Below are 19776 nucleotides of genomic sequence, written 5' to 3' on the forward strand. Positions count from 1 at the left end.
TCAGCGTGTCTCAGCCTGCATTTGACTAGAATGCCTAACATTTTCTTCTGGTGAAGGCTTCAAGCCAGCCCTTTGCTCCAGGTAATTCAAACCTTTGAGCATATGCATAGTACTGTTTCAAGTAGTGGTATCTAGTAAGTACTGATGTAAAAATGGCAGCTTCTGAATAATATCATTTACCTGATTATTAGTGTAGCTAATGAAAACATTGAACAATCTTGCTGAAAGTGTTTAGGTTCCTGTATGCTAAAATAAAACATGTAACCTATATGATAAATACTCATGGTAAAGACTGAAATGGCTCTATGCATGTCTCATGAAACAGACTTCATGGAGAATGCTCCCCAGATGCCTGTAATATCGTTGGTCTCTGGAAACAAAGTAGGTAAAAAAAAAAAAAATAAATACAGCAAGCAATAGGACCAACTATGAAGGTGTAAGAGGCAGTCCCTTGTTGATCTTCTTTCTCATTGCTATTAAAAGCTATCAAGAATATTACACTTACCCAACTGACTGTTACATAATTCATTAGTTATGCCTAGAAGAGGTCTTTGTACCTTTTTTTTTTCTTTGAGGCAAAACTTCAGTCTGACCAAAGTAACAGTCTGTGAGCTTCTGGATGAGGCTGCACAATGTGTTCATTCTTTTTAGCATTTTCATTTATCAGAACAACGTCTCTCCCTTTGAACTACAGGAGCTGTGCCAACTTCTTAAATTTCAAAGTGCTTTTGAGCCTTTAATTTGACAATTGATTTCCTTCAACATACCTAGCAAGTGGGAGATAGTGTCATCTGTTCAGACTTGTTCAACAGCCCAGCAGTTCATGTGGTACCATCACTTCCATCACTTCCTTGGTGACAGTTTGGCAGGAGAGGAAAAGATGATGTAAATCCATTGCAGCATCGCTGTTCAGGTAGTCTCCCTCAGGCTTAACGGTTATGCGTACTGGTCACATGCAGTTCTTGAGATCAATTATAACTACAGAATTAGTGCCTTTGAGGAAGAATTTTTGGTGGGGTCTGTCGGTGTCACACCACACACACACACCTCTCCATCGAAGTAATTCTCATAATTATAAACTACAAGGAATTATTTTACTATATACTTTACATAGTTCTTATTTGGTAAAAGCCTCCTGGGCAGGCCTGATTCTTTATACATGGATGTAATTACACATTTCCATATAAATGAACAGCGAGTGACACAGGGTTAAGAGAATGAAGCCTGAGAAATTAAAATGACTTGTCAAAGTCACATGTGTAAACCTGCCAGTATTGTTACTTCCATTTCCATACCTCGGTTACTGCTCTGCTAGGGCAAGACAGCAGCAACGGACAGAAGGTACTTGTTTCTTGAGGGTTCAGTGATTATTCCCAACTTTCTGATGACTCCAGCTCAGCCCTGAATGATTTCCTGGCTGTCAAGCAACTACAGTTTTAAAGATCAGTGGTTACTTGCTGTCTAGAAGGAATTTCCTGCATGGATTGCATGCTACCAGTTTACATGCAAGTGTCTTTGGTGTTTGTAATGAGAAACTTAGTCTTCAGTTAGCTTAAGGAAATGATTCACCTGAAATTTTACAGCAAATACAGTGCAACTGCTACAAATAGTTTCGAGAGAAGTATTGAAGGGAGGTGAACCATGTTATGAACAGTTTCAACAGCAACAAACTATTTGGTACAGATACAAATGTCGCTCTAACTTCCATTGAAACTTACCATTAGGGTTGGAACTACTAGTTAAAGTTGAGTATATGAAGCAAATAATTTAATTGCTTGACTAGCACTAGACCTTTGGCATATATTTATGGTGAGTAGGTTTCTAAATTTTCCTGAAGGAAACTTTACATGAAGTTATGGATTAAACAAAACCTTCGCTAAAACATGGGATTGAAGTTAAATATACAGTTAAAGGTACTTAAGTTAATACTCAAACAGAAAAATATTGTAACAGTGCTTACGGATGAACAGAATTATTTCATTATTTCGGACCAACAGGACAAATACTGAACAGCATTAATGTAGTCTGATTTCTATATACAAGGATTCTTGATTTCTTCGTTAAGAACATTCAGGATTCTACTTGCAAGAAGTTGAGAGGTGAGGAGTCTCCTGTATTGTGGAGAGGAACTATCGACAAATTAACAGTCTCCGTATTATTTACTATACCATACTTAGTTTTCTGTTCTAGTAGCCTGGAAAAGCTTTTCCCTTCTCAGTGTATAAAGGGGTATGCTATATTTGATCTCCAGACTCTTTTATGCACTCTTACATGTTTTATTTGAGGCACTAACATTGCAATAAAGTTCTCAGGAGGGGCTAGACAACTGTTCTTATGACATGACTTGTTAGATCGCTAAACTCTATGTGGCTTTTCTCACACATGAAATTTCCCAAATAAGGTGAGTGCTTTAATAAGATGAGTCCTGCAGAACGCCTTTACTGGGCATAATCACATCGGGTTAAGCCAACTGTACCTAAGTATTTTATTATTGTTAATTCTGTAATGTTACCTACATTCTCTTTTCTTTTAACAGCCAACTCAAATCAGATCGCTAATAATCACAAGCAAGCTCTGTGTAACTTCTACCTACATCAGAGTAACAAGGGTAGAGTTAAAATTTCCTAAGGGTTAGCTGAACATTAATCATCTGTGCGGTGAAGCTTCACTATTGCTCTTCTGCTGTGCTGAGCAGGTACTAAGAGTTCTTTAGTATTTGGAGGAATGTTCTGCCTTAGATTAAATATCATTTGACTAATACAAGCAAGAGAAAAACCCTTCAATCGGTACAAAAAATTTATTTTAAGCATTCAGCTCAAATACATGTGATCAAATCTCTTTGACCATAGAAAACAATGTTCCAAGATAAACTTTAAGCCAAGCTGTAGCCCACAGAGGATCTCCATAGTTAAATTTGAAGCCCCTAGAAAACATTTTTAAGTACTGACACCACTAACAAGTGGTATGTACAGTGCCCTTAAGAGGATTAAAAGAGAGCATAATGTTCCATAGAAATTACACCCTTAACTTGTACATTATGGAAAATTAAGTAAATTTAATGATGAAATAGTCACAAGTTTAAGTACATTACAAGTTTACTTACTGCATGAGCACTGTTAACAGTCTTGGTTATATGTCTGTGTTCCTCATTACTAGCCAAGATTTTTCAATTCTTGGGTAAAATGATTTGAAGTGGTTCTCCAGTTGAATTCCCTAAACACTTCCCATCCCCCTGATTCCTGCCCCCAAGCTACTGGAAAACACAAGGCAACTCAGCAGGTACAACTTGCAGTAACAGTTACCATTGTAGCTAGCTAACAGCATTAGCTAAACCATAGTGTAACAACGGTCTTGTAAGCGTAGATGGTGTTGTGTGATACTAATTTGAAGTTGAAGGTACCAAGTAGACACCTTAAACAGGTCTGACCAAGGGCGTAGCAAGGCTACGCAATTACCTCGTTGAAGCTGAAGCTCAGCATATGACATTGCCAGAAACACTGACACCCTGAGCCTCCAGTTCCATCAGCTACGGCAGTTCTCCCCCCCGCTACTCTACAGGATACTACTCTGTTGTACAGGATCTTTAGCCAAGTGAACTGGCAAAACACTGATATCCTGCAGTCTAAGAGGGAAGGTGTGGCAGAACTAGTAAGATAGATACACAGCTGCCACCTTTCCCTTCTTCCTCGGGTGAATTTAACCAGCCTTGAAGAATGTTAATACAAATGCTAATGTTCAAAAAGGCAGTGTGTCACCAGATACATTGGAATTCACAAGTTAGTTACGATTCTTCTTGAGAACAGAGTTAAGAATGCACCTAATGACAATTATTGCATTTTTCTCTTTGGCTTTCAAATCTACATCTAGTTTACCCTCAGCAGACAGCCTCTGCAATGGACATGCTGTTTTGGGGAAGTGAGCGATTCCTTTTCAGCAGGTAAGATGATATGTCTGGGTTTCTAAACCTGCAACTCAGCTAATAACTTCTGACCTTGAGGGCTACTGTGGTTCTGACTATGACCCTGTTGACTTGAAAGCCAAAATCCACTGTATCCTGCAAAAAAATGTCTCCTCTTAAATGGCAGTTGTGCCTGGGTATTAAACCAAGAATCCATGCAAAATATGGCTGCATTTCAGTTTGTTTTTAAAATTAATTCAAAATTGCATACTCAGGTTGGCCAAGACACTAATAAGTCAGTTGACAAAGCTTTCCATGCCGTTTTGTTACTGAAGCCAGAAAGATGAAGGAAACTCACCTACAGTGCTGGTGGCTGTTTCTCTTCATTCCTGGGTGAGGGTACTCTTTGCTAAAAGCATGCATACTGACACCATTATTAAGGAAGTACATGTCAATGTATAGTCTTCAGCTTTTATCCTTTATTACGTACACAGCAAAGAAGGCAGCATTAGACACACGCACAGTGTGTTACATCCATTCCATCCACAGCACACGCACACACGCATACACACAGCCTTAAAAAAAGTGTCTGTGATGAGGAACGTATTTTAAAGGTTGTGATCTTTATCTCTAAGCCCCTGAGCTTTTTCTTATAGTTAGGTGAAAAGGCAATGAACAAGTCTTTCCTTGCTCTGTAAGTGCTTTGTGCAACAATGTCCATAGAGGTCATAAACAAGTCTTTTGGGGAGGAGCAACATGAATGCCTTCCCCCCCATATTCTCAGTCTCCTATCTCCACTTTTGCACCAAATAGTTTCCAGTTATGTTTAGTTGTCATACTCTGCTAATACAGCTCTTGCTCCTGTGATTATAGTTTAAATCAGTTCTGCAGATCGCAAACGAAATGCAATCCCCTCTTTCTCTCAAGAGATGTCATCTCAGTGATGCTGTAGGACTAGAGAAGTTACCAGAATTTCGTGGTGACTGAGGAGGCACAGATGGAGAACTGGGAGACAGTTTTCTTGGGCTGCATAGGTCACCATTGTGCAACTTCCACAGAAGTTCTTCATTTTCCATTGACAGGCGTTTGTTTACTTTAGATTCTTTCTCTAGTGACTCCTGTAAAACAGCTTGCTCCGTGGAAAGTTGCCTGCAAATGTAAAATTTGCGTCAGAACATGCAACCCAAGTTTGAGGGTACAGTATTGAACTTAATTGTTAAAGAAAGGTTTGAAATTGCATAAACCCCTGCTTGGCTTACAACTAAATTACTTCCTCGAAAGGAAGACTTGGTATGTTCTCATCCTTGCTGGATTTAAACTCATAGCTTGCAGAAAGCAGGAGAAAGTCCCAATAAGAAACACCCCTAAAGGCCAGAAAAAGCATCTGGTAAGTAGGACAAGTCTCGCTTTTAACACAGGCGCTTTTAAATGGCCCCGCTGGAGCCTCTGGGCCTTGTTGCAGGCTCAGCTCTACATAGCAGCTGTATTTCTGCACTTTCCTTCAAACTGTAAGAGTTTGCCCATCCACTTACGCAACAGTTGAAGTTAGAAGAACCTCAGACCCATTTTACTAATTTTAAATACTACTATTATTGCTAAACAAAACACACTGGTCATTTCACTTATCTAAATCGGCAACAAATCACTCAGCTGAAGTGGTTAGAAGTAAAACCAGGTTTAGCTCACAAGCCAGTAATACTCTAGAGCCCATCTACTGTCAGGTGACATTTCCAAGTTGGAACACTGAAGAACATAGGGAGCCTTTACCCCCTTACAGTCTGTTCCTGCTTGTTCTTCTGCATGGGAATGCACACTTGAAGAGACGCAAGTAGGGCAGAACAGAAAAAGATGTGTTCTTTTACAGAGTACTACAGCATTCCAGTCACTAACATTTACACAGAATTTTCTTTCTTGTCACAGGGACACCTCCCCCTGGTTCCCAACATCTAGAAGTTCACAGATATTTTTCACCTTGAAAGCTCCATGTGTTTGTCCATCCGAGCTTTTAGTTCTTCGTTTTCTTGCTGAACCTTCTTTAATTTATCCATTAAGATTGTGTTGTTCTCCAGCTTAGAAAAAAGGTCACAGTTTAAAATAAATCCCATACCATGCCCTCATCAAGATACTGACTGGGCTATCAGAGACATTCATAATCTGGAGTTTACAGACCTTGTTAGACAAAGTGCAAACCTAGAGTCACGCCAGACTGACCTGCTACCGTAGGTTAGTAGTCAAACAGATTCTGCTTCTTTACCTTATCTTTGTGTAACACTGGCATTTTGCCACTTGTGCGGATTAGATGCCAACAAAGAAGAGCTGGATAAGGGATCTACTAATTAACCAGCACGTTACACTAACTTCTGCCAGTGACGGGCAGCAGTTTTAGCAGCTGTTGCAAACAGAAGACTGTCTAGAAATAACATGCCAATGTAACAAATTCAAAAGCTCCCCTGTGTAAGCAGCTCTCCCTGTTGCTCTCCTCCACTTCATTGCTGCAGGATGTTATCAAAAGTTAAGAAAAATCAGTGATGAAACGGTTGGATGGTCCAAGGGCTTCTACACTGTGGCCAATGTCCATCAGAAAAGATGACAGTTTTTTTACCAGTTATTGACTAGTAATTGTAGACCAGGGCAACATGATACTGTAAATTACTGAACAACTGGCATGGATGTATCGAAACCTCTTTCTATACTTCCTCGTTAAAATCTTGCTTAAGCAAGTATTACAACAGTGTTCAAAGTCCCCACCCAGGATAAAGACCCTGGCCTGCCACAAATGGGAGCATGCTATGTAATTACGAGTTCTGCCCCCCAAATTGCCTTTTTGTGTGGAATTATGCAGAGATCAGTAACAAATCCACACAGCTAAACAAGTAGTTTAAACATAAAGGCTAAAATTACTGACTTTAGCTAATCAACTGTAGACAAAAACATTTATTCCAGTTCATATTTGATCCCTTCTTAATTAGCATAATTTCCACATTAATGTTTTGCTGACTGCAGTCTATCTTCGTAACACTCAAGCAAAATGTAGCAGGTAAGGATTTGTTTCATTGGGGGATGGGGAAGAAGAGAAGGAAGAGGAAAGGAAATGTGGCAGAGGCTCCCAGATAATCCTGTAGTAATTTAGCAATAGTTTATGCAAACCAGTAGTTGTCTTAAGAGGCTAAAAGGTCGTTTACAGCATCTGGCGATTCCTTCCCCTTCTATACATTACAGCCCAACACAGATACAATTGGACCTGCAGCGTGATCATATCCCATCATCACTTCATGTTTCCTTTTAAACAAAAAAAATCAATCCCCACAGGTAAGTGACCAGCCCAAGTTCATTATCGGAACATAACTCAGAGACACGGTCTGAACCTGCCAGACCCAAAAGGAAAACTCACCAGTTTTTCCATCTTCATTAGCTTTATGTCCTGCTGATGAAGTTTCTCATTCTTGATCTCCAGCACTGCTTTCAAACTTTCCAGCTCCTGTTCCAGATACATAATCTGGGGGTTTTTCTGAAAGATTCCCATACAGTTTGGTTAGTACCCTGAATTTCAGAACAATGTAAGTGTGTCTCTGCTGTTTAGAAAGAGCAAGAAAACAAACGTGGTAACAACAGGTACTTACTCTTAAGTGAAATCAAGTTGAACAGTTTAGAATAAAATAAATAAAAAATGGATTTGGTACCACTGTCTCCTGTGATGTGTTTGTCCTTCAGTGTAGGTGGACAGTTGCAGTTTGCCTTAGAAGATCTTCAGCAAACACTTTATGCACGATCGTGAAAAACCCTTGTGAGTCAAAGGAAAACACTCAAGCTGTCACAGCAAAACTTGTTTTGTGGGAGTGCCCAGAGGCTCCCTTTAAGGCTAGGAGTTCCAAAATTTATTTTGTATTACTCATAACCCATCCCAAGAAGTAACTGGAGTCAACATTTGAAGAGTTTTCAGGTGCTGGAATAGTTCAAAAAGGACCATGAAGTTAAAGCTATGCACTTCACTGTAGCAGATTTTCTCTGTTTTGAGTTTGAAGGTAACTGCTTCAAATGCAGACACTGAAAATTGTCAGGTTTGCATTCTTCTTAAAGCCTAGCAATGCACTTGCATATAAAAATCCTGCACCGCTGTACATCCGTGACTTATCTACAATACAGCAAGGTAGGACTTTCTTTTTTATTTTTCCTTTTTTTGGTTGTTTTCCAGGAGGTGGAGGGGAGAGCAGAGCAGGAAGGAGACGGGACAGGGTCCAATCTGTTTTGCTCAAGGACCACCTTTCCAGAGTAAAGAACCATTCAAAGACTGCAGAGTAAAACATCCTCTACATTTCAAAGGCAAAAATAAGGAGAAACAAAGCAAGTCTCAGTCCATTTCCACACAGTCCAAGTGGAACATAAACAGAAAACAATGATTGTGTTGTGCAACTAATTTTATCTTTAAAAACAAAACTTGTAGCATATTTGGGTAAGAATACTGGTGTGCCATGCTGAGTAACAGCTTCGCTGCTGCATCAGAAACCTCGGGCTCAGGTCTGGGGCAACGCCTGCGGTTGCGTGGGGTGCAGGCCCACAAGGACAGAGCCGACACGTTCCGCAGGTAACAAGGGCCTCATCACCTACACAGTTCATTCTCCTGCCTGTTCTTAAGGACCGTGGTATTGGCAATTCGTTTAATTGCTACTTTTGAACAAAAGTCCATGTGAGGTTGGGCTGTGCTGGGCTACCTCAGAAGAGGAGGGAGACAATTTGAACTTGGTTCCTCCCTTTTGTGGCTTTAGAAGGAATCGAGGAGCTAGCAAGAAAAACGATCCGGAGAAGTTGTAAAATGCAGTTCACAGTATGTTCAAAAGTTTGGGTTTTTTTCTTTCCCTCCTCTTCCCCAATGGTCTTAAAACGTCTTTTTAAAGTTAAATCTGAGCCACCACATTAGCTACTCCTAGTAGAACACAGAGCCAGATAAAAAGACTGAAAGGTCTACGTGACAATTTTAGCAAAAAAGCTGGGAATGTAAAGTGACACTAAAATAATACCGGAGAGTTGGAAATACACCTGTGTTTTCAAAGGGCTAATGGGAACTCTGACAGTGCAGAATGTGTGTTCAGTACAGAAGTACTCTGGGTCCAATCTGTATTTTTGCATAGAGACACCTCAAGCATATGATCTGTCTTAAGCTAAAGGCACTTGACTATTGCATCTTGTTTAAGCGACATCTGAGCAGGCCTGTGGAACGCAGTTCAGACTCACAGGTGCACTGTACATGTTCCCTTTGGTATCGTCTCTCCCAACCACAGCAACATATTGTGGCTGCAGATTCTTGCAGCAGCTCTGTCCTGCCACTAGAATAAGCAGTAAGAGAGGGATTAAAAAAAAAATAGATATATAAAATCCAGTGAAAACTAGGACAACTTCTTCTAGAAGCATCCTAAGTGAGTTTTTAAGCATGGGCTTTCTCTTTGTGGGATAAGCAATGCTGCTGGTATTCCAGTTATTTCCAGGTTACCAGAAAGACGAGCGTATTTGTTTCTACCTTCTCCCCCCCAGTGTATGAGAAACCTCTCTCAGCACATTTCTAACCCAGGAGCATCACAGGTAACAGCAGCCTTGGGAGGAAAGGCAGGACAAGTAAAAGCTGGATCTGAAGGATAAATCAGCAATAAATATGAATCAGTGTCTTGAACAAATGCATTAAAGACTCAAGTACAAGAAGTGAGTTTTGCAGTAGTGATGTAAGCCCCTACTGTCATAGCACTGTTTGAACATTTATCAGCTGTCCAGAAGAAAGCTATGGTCCAACTTTTGCATACACAGAGGTCTTCAATTTAACTTAGGCTATTACTTACACCACTGACTTACATACTCAACAAGCTGTACAGATTTGTAATGGTAACGTTAATACGCAACATTGTAGTTCCTGAGAAAAAGTTCTGGCAGGCAAGCCATTTACATAAAATATGAAGTATGGAAGCCCTACCAGGCTTGACTGCAAACCTTTCATATTATGCAATAAAATAAACCCAGGCTTACAAGATCTGCTCATGTGCATTAATTTTGAAGATCAAGACTTACAAGATTGGCTTTTTCTTTGGCTATTTGCTTTTGCTCTTCTAATTTCAACTTTTCACTCAGAGTGTCGTTTTCACATTTTAATTCATTGATTTTTTTCTGAAATGAAAAGATAGGGTATAGTTAGGCCCAGAATTCGGTACGTATCTCCAGACTGAGTTTTAAGTTTTAGACTTTTGCAATGACCCCAACCCTTAACAGACCTCTAGCAGTTCCTGCTTCTCTTTGAAGGAATCTTCAAGCAACTTCCTTTCAGATTCATGGGCACTCTTGAGCTCTGAAACAAGTTATTTTTGCAGATTTTTAATACTGTGTAAGACATGAATTCCTTTTGAAAAGCATCAGCAAGAAAAGCCAGCCAGTAGACATATGCAGAGTCAGTGACAACACCGAAAGAACATTTATCATCAACTGATCCAAAGCATGTGCAAAGTATCAGATTTATTGCTGCTTCAGATTTGTTGACTGTCGCTTCACAAATCTGTTTCATTAGTTGACTGTCAATTTTGAAAGCATTCACCTACATGCAACAAATGGATGAACTGAGCATGAACCACGTCTGATAAAAGCTGAGTTTATGAAGGGAAACACAGCAAAAAACTGAAACTTTGTCTTCCACAAGCTTCTAGAAAAACATTTTCTTTCCTACTTTGGAGATGTCATGCAGAGGAGTTTGCTCATTGATTGCAGTGGAAGCATCACCAGTTTTGATGACACAAAAGTATCACTGGAAACTTGGCTATCAAGTGGAGTTGGAGGGAGGATAGAAATCATCATCAATGAAATGGCACTGCATCCAATTGATTTTAAACTGAGCACACTCACCACCCCTTTCCTAAAAAAAACATCTTTTCCCCAGTATCCTGTAAGCAGCACAGACTATTTCTCAACATTCCCACGTCAGTCTGGAAAGGACACAACGCTGTTTATCCTCAATTTCAATTTTGAGATGCTCCTTATAGAACTAGAGGGGTGGGAGCAATTACTCATGAATGAGATTTTGAGGGCAGACTGCAATTCAGACATCTTATACCAAAAGGAAGAGTCATCTCCGCTCTTAAATTTTCATTCAACTACAATGGGATGACGGTTACTTCTGTATGTAAAACGAGACTTGTTCAGTTCTAAAAGAAGGAGTTCAGCCAACATTTTTCAAGACAGCCGACTGCCAAGAACAATGAAGTGGACATACTGATGAAAAAGCTTGACTATGTTTGTGACTACCAGTGCTATTGCATATGTACTTGAATACAGAAATACTTGCCTGAAAATGAGGATTCAAACTCCTTTTTCAGCTCCTCTACTTTTTCAGAGTGGCTGTTTTCGAGTTCCAGCTTGAAGTTTTCATGTGTGATATTTAAGTTGTCCACCTGCAACATGACAACATGGTGGGTCTTCCCCCCCTTTACGTGCGTCAACTTAACCCTTGTTTAAAGCATTGTTCCAATGGCTTTGCACAGTATGTTGAGTACATTTTAAATGGTCTGGGTAGCACTTAACAGATGGCACAGGAGAAGCTGAGCCACATACAACACTTAATAGATGAGAACTATGCCTTACAGTTTGGCACTACCAACAGGATGATATACGCATGTCACACACATGGAGTTGCTGCAAAGCAAGATCACAAGCCAGGTATGTTTCTGTAAATCTTAACACTCAAGCTGCCACAAATATCCAGTGGAACTCTAGAAGTTATTGAAATTTGCAGAACACAAGGTATTTTCACCACATTTAAACATATCCTTACGTTCTGGACAGCTTACTGTAGTAGTATTTTTATAGTTGCAACGAATTGGAGTTTCACATTAGATAAAATAACTCCGTTATTAGCAAAAGCCAGGATCCTCTGAAGGCTTATTTGTAGCAGAAAACAACCGCTAGAGAGCATTTCTACTGTGAATGTTACAAACCTGCTCCTGGAGTTGCACTTTGTATTTTTCAGCTTCTTCAATGCAAATACTTTGGAGTTTCTCACATTCTGCAGTGTAAAACTGTTTAAGCCTCTCCTCCAGCTCAGCTAAATCATTGTGATGTTGCTGGTTTAACTTCTGCAAAAACCCTTCATAAGCAACTTGCAGTTCATTCCTGTCTCTCTCCAATTTCTCACAAGCTGCAGAAGTGGTTACTGAAGATGTCAAAAGAAAAAAGTAATTGGGTCAAGTTCAACACTAATTTCACCTTCTTTTTTACAGTTACTAAAGATAGCAAATACTCTGCACAGCAACACAATTATACAAAGACAAATATAATTTATCCATGAAGTGAGCATCGCTTCCAAGGACACATGAAAAGATCTTTGCAAAAAACACTGAATTCAATGTTTCTTATGCTGAGAATTAATTGAATCTAGTTAAGGCAGGAACCTATATTGAAAGCACAAGTGTGACAGTTTGTCATGACACAGAAGAATGAATGTCGCGAGAGACAATGAAGTGCTCCGATATAAATAAATAAATAAATAAATTAGATTTGCTACTTCACCTAATTTGATCCCATTTCGTAGCATACTTGTCAGTCATTCACTTTTTGATATATAAACCACTTAGCTAAATTTGAAAGTCTTAATATCCTGAAAACCATTCAACATGTTACACTGACATATGCAGCAGAGAAGTAATTCTAGCCTGACACGGACCGCGTGATAGAGAATGCCAATCTGAAACATACTGCTAATATGCATATGCCCAAGATATTTAAATATGCAAGATACAGAATAGTTTCAGGCAGAAAGTGCAGAGTATTAACAAAACAGAGAAATGCTGTGTAATTTTCTGCGTATTAACACAGATCAGCTAAGAAGACTGCCTAGGTTTGTCTCCCCGTATTTACAGCTGATTAAAAGGCAAAACAGAAGTTAGTAACTTGTACTTTTGAGTTTGAAATTAGCATTCCCAACTCCAGGCAGACAGGCCTGAATAGGGAGAGTCATTTTCCTACTGTTAGTAGGACTGGAGCAAGCACCGTACGCGGTTCCAGCTTCATCAAAGGCCTGGCAGCAAGCTGAAACAGGACTTTAACACAAACCTGTGGTCGCTGACCTTAAGCAAAATGGCTTCTATACAGACTCTAGTGCTTTGGTTTAAAATAAATCAGTCAGATGAGTGTCTACTTAAGAGAAAAATCAACTAAAACCTTAATTTGATCTTCAGTCAAATACAGGAGAAGTCATGCATACATACACTTCATAGCAGCTTGGCACGCTGCCCAAATGGTATAAACTCTATGTAAAAGCCTGGGGAGATTCAAGGACTTTTGTACAGGCAGTATAGGAAATTCTCGTCACAGCTGTACGTTAGAGCCTTAAGATATATAAATTACAGTATCTTCAAGGACTGATTCCCAAAGCAGTACTGGGTTTGGCTCTAGGGGAAGTTGCCTGCCCCAGCACAGTGCCTCAGGTCAGGTGCATGTTGGATCCCCTCTTTACTACAGCTCATGAAGAGCAAGTGAGTAACTTGATGAATGATACTGCCACTCTCTTTTAAGGAAACTAAAGAAGTCCTGGCCCTGCTGCCATCGCTTGGAACCTGTAGCTGAACCAGAAAGTTTAAGAGAGAGTGAGCTGCACTGCATGTGAATCACTGGCATGTCGGCCTACCTGAATTAAACAGCAGGCTTAGCTCTGCGCTAGGTCTGTGTGAACGACCTGCTGATGAGGACAGATTTAAGCCAAGCTGTTCATCCCATGACTAGCAACAATGCAACTAAAGGATCAACTGAAACATACCACAACATTCTCTGCCACCCAAGCAGATTTCAGTTTTCTAAACTTCCTATACCACCACCAAGAAAGGTTATTATTTCTCTGTTCCTTCCACAAACTTCTATTATAACTGCTGCCTTTGGGGGAAAAAAAAAATAATGGGAAAATCGGCATTCGTGCTTCTATCACATCGCATTGGCATAAAGTCATTGAATATATATGCTCTGCACTGTCGCGTTTTAGGGAAAGAGGAAATACCACAGGTAGAAGACACTTTTTTTGTAATGCAAAGAGTCGGGCAGCGAGCCAAACAGAGCAATTACACAGCCAACCACATGCAGAACGGATCTGACCATCTACAGCACAGTGTGAGGGGTATAGCCGAGGCAGGCAACTCACATGCCTCATTTGCAATAACTAGCAAAATGCTTCAAATTATCCACTTCCCTTAAAACCAACAGAGGAAGAAGCAAGCATCCAATTCTTTCTTTGTAAGGCCAGAGCCATTCATTTGCCTCCATTTAGGGAAAAGAATATGCTGCCTATCATTGCCTTATCTTTAAATGTCAGCACGCACAACTTAAGATGATGCAAAACACTTCAAAAAAAAAAAAAAGCAAAGAGCAAACCACACCTTTGTCAAAGAAGATAAACACATCAGTTCTCGTTCAGCCAGTTTGCAATTCAGATTTATGAGAAGACTAATGTTACGAAGGCAAACAAAATCTTTTAAAACTTGCATTGGCAGTTGGATTCCGTGTTACCTTGAAGGTAATGTCTGGCCTCCACAACGCTAGAGACTGCAATGCTTCCTTGCAGACTGCAAGCCTGATATGAATCCCTGCCATCCAGGCAAGGAGCAGAACCACAAACTGGGAGTGAGCTCCCAGTATCATGGTGGTGCAAGCAAATGTGTGTATGAAGCTTCAGCAAAAGCACGAACTGAAGAATTGTCAATGTGAAATTATGAGAAGTCCTGTAAACCACAGTTTGTCCCCATACTTGAAATGACAATGTCTGCAGCAAGTGTTTTGCACAGCCCTCTCTACCTCCAGACAAATCATGTATTTTATGACTGTACACTGCCTTGTTTAGGAAAGGGACAAGTCATGAAAAAGGCAACTAATTCCTTAGTTTGGCCATCCACTGCAAGGTTGATGCTGCAAAACTCCTGACTAACCAAACTTGATGGCTACTCAACCAAAGAGTTTTCTCATTGAACTGTTCCTTAATTTTGAAGAAAAAATCTATAACTGAAATAAGTGCTCTTCCAGTACCGCACACAAAATCTCGGTTTCAACTTCTCACCCACTTCAGAGACACCTGAAAGGCATGCTGCCCAGTTTTTGTATACAGCTGCTGTGCTTCCCTTCCCTTCTTAGAGCACTCCCCTCCACATTTCCACATCTGTATTATGCCAAACATTATAACAGACGACAGACCTTGAGCAAAAAATCCAACAAGAGACAAATGGTCTGACAGCATCTGGGAGAAAAATCAAGCCAGAGAGATGAAAAGATGAGCTATCCATTTGTCCATTAAGTTTGTTCAACTGGATCATCTGTACACTGAACAGTTTAAAGCTTTAGGGCTAGAGCATACAGAATGCTGTACTTGGCAGCCAGAAGTAAGATTTATTTTTGTCAAATATCAAAGCCATTAATCTTTTTCCCCCATTTGGTTGTCCCAGACCCTCCTCCCAATCATACAACACTGTCCCTCTGTGTATTACTACAGCAGGGAGCAAGATGAATCTGTATTTCTAGGCTTCTTAACACCTGTTTATTACAAATGAAGGGCCTGGTTCTTTTGGACAGAACCATGACCCTGGCAATCATGGGAAGTTTCTGAGATTCAGTAACAACGTATCTCTAGATCAGAAATGCTGGTTTTGACATGTAAAACTAACATTCATCTGTAGTAATGGCCACTTGCATCTTGGGTATTTCACTGCAAAGCTCTGTATGTGCCAAAAGGATGAAATAAATGCCTGCAGGAGAGAAGTGTGGAGAACCAGGCACATGGCAACTCCCTGCAATAGTGTAAAACAGCAGCAGATCCAAACCACGTCAACAGTAGCACCAGCTGAAGGAGAGGACTAACAAAGTTGCCTTAGGTTTCTTGGGGATGCTATTTCATGTTTTCACTAAAAGTAGCCAAGAGATAAGACCTCAGAACTGTGCAGTACCTTCTTCTTAAAAAACCTGTTTCTTCTTATTCTAATTATGAATCAACTCATGATCCAATTCAGTCCTTATGGCTAAACTGCTGACATAAAACATTTTTCAACTTGCATTCCCCTAAAAGTCACCATAACCATAGCTTTAGAAGATAAAGCACATTGGATTTTTCCATTATTTTTTATTTTGTATTCCTGAATTAAATTGTTTTGAAACAACAGTTATCTTCATAAAATTGTCTAGGTCACTCACTGGTCTAGTTATGATTTATGAAAAGCCATTAGACTGTCTGAAATTTTGAAACACAGGTCACTAGGACAGTGAACTAGCAGCATTTTAATAGATGTGGGGGATGTGAAAAGGGGGTAATTACCAGAAAACACCGGTTATTTAGCACAGTGTAATGTCACAGCACATAACACATTATTGCTCTAATTTTGTATTTCATAATGCAAGATCTATTGTATATGCTCCATTGATTGTTAAGTCCACTGTAGAAACAAAGGCTCGTTTCCTTCTCCATATATTTTTTTAATTGTTCTCTAAAATTAATTTGTGGTTTTGGCAGATTCTCAATATTGGAAATTCTTCTACCGAGACACGCTTTCAAGTTTATGACCAAATTTCTTTAGGTGTTACTTCTATAATGGGACTAGTGGTACAGGACTTTAAGCCACGTTTCGTATTTTTGTACTTGGGCAAATTGAAACAAGGCACGTAGGCCAAAAAAAGCACGCTCTGAGCTACACTGCAGTGGGTACGGTCGAATACGTACGTGAAGCATTCACATACCAGCCAGGAGGTAAGTTTCTGTCCTCTAATGCTGGAAACACTACAGTGTCAGCAGGCAGGCAAGCTGACAGATCGTGGCAAGTTAGGCCCTGCCTCAAATAATGGATAGAAATGCCTACCTACAGTGAAGTATTTTTAAGGAACACCAAAACCTGAAAACCAAAATCGCATTCACTCCGTCCATAAAAAAGCCAAGTCTTTTTTTTTATCCAAACCTCCAAAACTTTCAAAGGTCATTTATTAATACAAAAATAGCACGAAGGGATTTTGAGGAAATAATTGTCTATTGACTGCAATACAGCAAATGGCAGGGAAAGAGAGGGGTTAGGCACGTGGCTGGCTGTACAGGACACAAGCCTCTGTAGCCCACTGAAAAAGGCTCACGAACGGCAATTTCCAAAGGGCCAAGGCAGGCACAGGCTGAGTCAGCTTTGCACCTGCTGTTTTTGTAGCAGGACTGAGCTGGATCACATCCAGCATGGTTGCAAAGAGGCTCCAAAACAATTTGGAGTGCAATTAATTGAGAGGACTAGTTTCATACCTCTCAAGAAATATGCAGCTCTTGCAATTTCTACTTACATAATTAAAGCAGTAACCAGCAATAATTTATACACTTGCATCTTAATAAGAAGGGAAACAGGTGACAAACAGAACATCTGTACCTGCTCCAGGCTCCCAGAACTAAGTCATTTACATTCCAACCACAAAGTTTAGTTTTTGTGGCTGGAGATTTTAAAGGAAACCCAAGTTCAGAACCCCACTGTTAATGAGTTCGAACTCCTTTGGAAAGGCCCATCCCCAAACACATTACCATTGCTAATCCTCGCACGCATCTCCAGCTACCGAGAGCAGCAGCAGTGTCTGGTAGCCATCCACCCCACGCCGCTGCCTGCCAAAGGCAGGTTCTGGGATTGTAATGCATGTTTACACTATGAAACAAAATTATTCTGGTAGAAAGGGTCATACAAAATAACCCGGCAAAACGGACCATTTGACAGCAAGCCAATTTGGTTTTGCAAGGTAAATCAAGGAGCTTAGGAACACGCAGAATTAAACTTCAAAGCAAGAAACTGAAGAGTCCAAACTGTTCAGGGTGCAAGCTGCAGGAGACCTCAGGTTCCTCTCAAACTTGGCACATGCAGGGCACAGACTACACCAAGCTGGGCACACCTGGTTCCTCTTCCTAGACTGCCTGTTCCCAAACTGCAAACAAACAGGCAGCAAAACCAGGGCAGCTGGGACTCCACGGAACAGGTACACATGTCCACATGGCCAAAAAAAGATTCAAACCACACTTAACTTTCTGAGCCAATCTATGCCTAGCTCATACTGTGAATCAAAACTTGCAGTACTTACATCAAAATATCCATGGAAATCTTAAGTTCAGCTATGCCCATGTAACAGCGGGAACAGAAAGCTGACTAGCAGGTGTGTATTTAAACAGATCATTTTCAGCTAAAGGTACTGTCAGACGAATGCTTTTCTCACACCTTGTCAACAAATGAGGTCTGGCTGGGTTAATTCATTTATTTAACTTAAAAAAAAAAAAACCACAAACACAAAACAACCAAATTTTTTAAAGCTAGATAGAATTGAACACCTGTGCAGTTTTTCATTTCTGTGATTAAATCCACTCCCTTTACATGCCGAAGAGAGAAGTACAGACAAGCTAGATGTGTGACGTGATTAAGACAAAGGAACCGCTTCACCGAAGCCATGGTCTGGAAACCTTACAAAGGGAAGCATGCCCTAGGCTGCCATTCAGATGCTCCTGCGGAGCTGACCCAGTAAGATCAGCTCCCTGAGAAGAACAGCCGATGACCTCGTCCAGCAGCACACCAGCCAGAATGCCTGGCTGACAGCTCTGTGCGCTCAGGCATCACAGATCCATCAAGCCTAGTTGCATTTGAAGTTTTTTCTAGTTACCAACCTACTGAATGGCATATTCTTGCAATGGGTGTCCCACATATGAGCTCAGAAGGCTGTTAATCAAAGCAGAAAGTTAACAACGTTGTGGGAAGCTCATTTAAGAATGAGGCACCCTTAGAAAGACACCTTAAAAAGGCACCCTTTTATTAAATCAACAACAAAAAAACAACAAAAAGCCCAAACCAAACCAACAACAACAGTAACAAAACCCACAAAATCAAAAAATTCCCCAAACCCAAGAAGTGGTAATGAGCAAAAGTGCTGGCTAGCTTTTGGTCTGCCCATCTAAGCTGGATTTTTCATTTTCTCGGTATGTGATAAACAGAGTACCTAGGGTGATAAAGGAAAAATAATACTAAAGATGGAAGCAGATGGAAGAGTAGGGACCTTGCCCTGGGAGCAATCCTTCTGAAGTCATTTTCATGGTTAAAAAAAAGGGTTTGCCCATCTATGTACTTACAAAAATAAGTAAGTCTGGTTCGTGATGTTTGTAACACAACTTTGTAGGAATGCAAGAAGCCCATTTCCACACCGAGACCCTAGTTTTGTTGTCGTCACTTTAGGGTGCCGGCTGCCGCTGATGGGGGACACAACCCTCCACTGCTGCTCCTTCCCCTTTCTCTGCTCCGGTACCAGTGTTGCTTCAGCCACACGCCGAGCCAGGCCCGGCAGCCTGGGCAAAAGAGCACTTCAAGCCACTAGTTTTCGGCTGGCTCGGGTCCCCCCGCAGCTCACCCAAGGCTCACCACATGGCTGGCTGGGAGGCAGCGGGCACAAGGCAGGACAGAGGATGACTAGGGCAGAGGAAGGCCAGGCTCTTTCAAAGCAAGCCACTCCTGAGACCTGCCTTCAACAACTGCAAAATCACAACCCAGGTGCTTCCTACATTCAGTGAAAAGGATGAAAGCTGCAGCTTCATAGATGCCAGGCTGCACCAAGCTACAGAGAAGCCTCAGCTTTTCAGTACTAAGCTTCCAAGAAAGAGCTACACATTTCTGGGATGTCTTTGGTACTCTTGTCTGTCTATCTAAGCTGCAAGGCTTTCCCTGCTTGCGATACTCCCCATTCACACATTTGCAATTTTATGCAGCATCAAATAAGGCTCCCAGAAAGCTGCATTTTAACACAACCCTCTAGATTGGACAACAGTAATAGTGACAAGTCAAGCAGCTGTGCTCTGTTGCTTCAGCTGGGGGGACAGGGAAACCCCTCCCTCCCCACCG

At 40.8% G+C, this 19776-nt stretch overlaps 1 protein-coding gene across 6 annotated transcripts in view; it reads right to left on the reverse strand.

The window, feature by feature from the left end:
- Positions 1–2778: 2778 nt before the first annotated feature.
- MTUS1 (microtubule associated scaffold protein 1) overlaps positions 2779–19776 on the reverse strand; it is a 130794-nt gene continuing 113796 nt past the window's right edge. For all 6 annotated transcript variants that reach the window (XM_055794281.1, XM_055794282.1, XM_055794280.1 and 3 more), the window contains 7 exons: positions 11860–12074; positions 11211–11316; positions 10150–10223; positions 9950–10045; positions 7290–7406; positions 5870–5967; positions 2779–5047 (listed from right to left, as the gene is read on the reverse strand). In XM_055794281.1, the coding sequence (XP_055650256.1) occupies positions 4831–5047; positions 5870–5967; positions 7290–7406; positions 9950–10045; positions 10150–10223; positions 11211–11316; positions 11860–12074 (923 nt within the window). In that variant the 3' untranslated portion in view covers positions 2779–4830. The remainder of the gene's footprint in view (positions 5048–5869; positions 5968–7289; positions 7407–9949; positions 10046–10149; positions 10224–11210; positions 11317–11859; positions 12075–19776) is intronic.

Source organism: Falco peregrinus, chromosome 2, assembly GCF_023634155.1.
Source record: "Falco peregrinus isolate bFalPer1 chromosome 2, bFalPer1.pri, whole genome shotgun sequence".
NCBI classification, from domain to species: domain Eukaryota; kingdom Metazoa; phylum Chordata; class Aves; order Falconiformes; family Falconidae; genus Falco; species Falco peregrinus.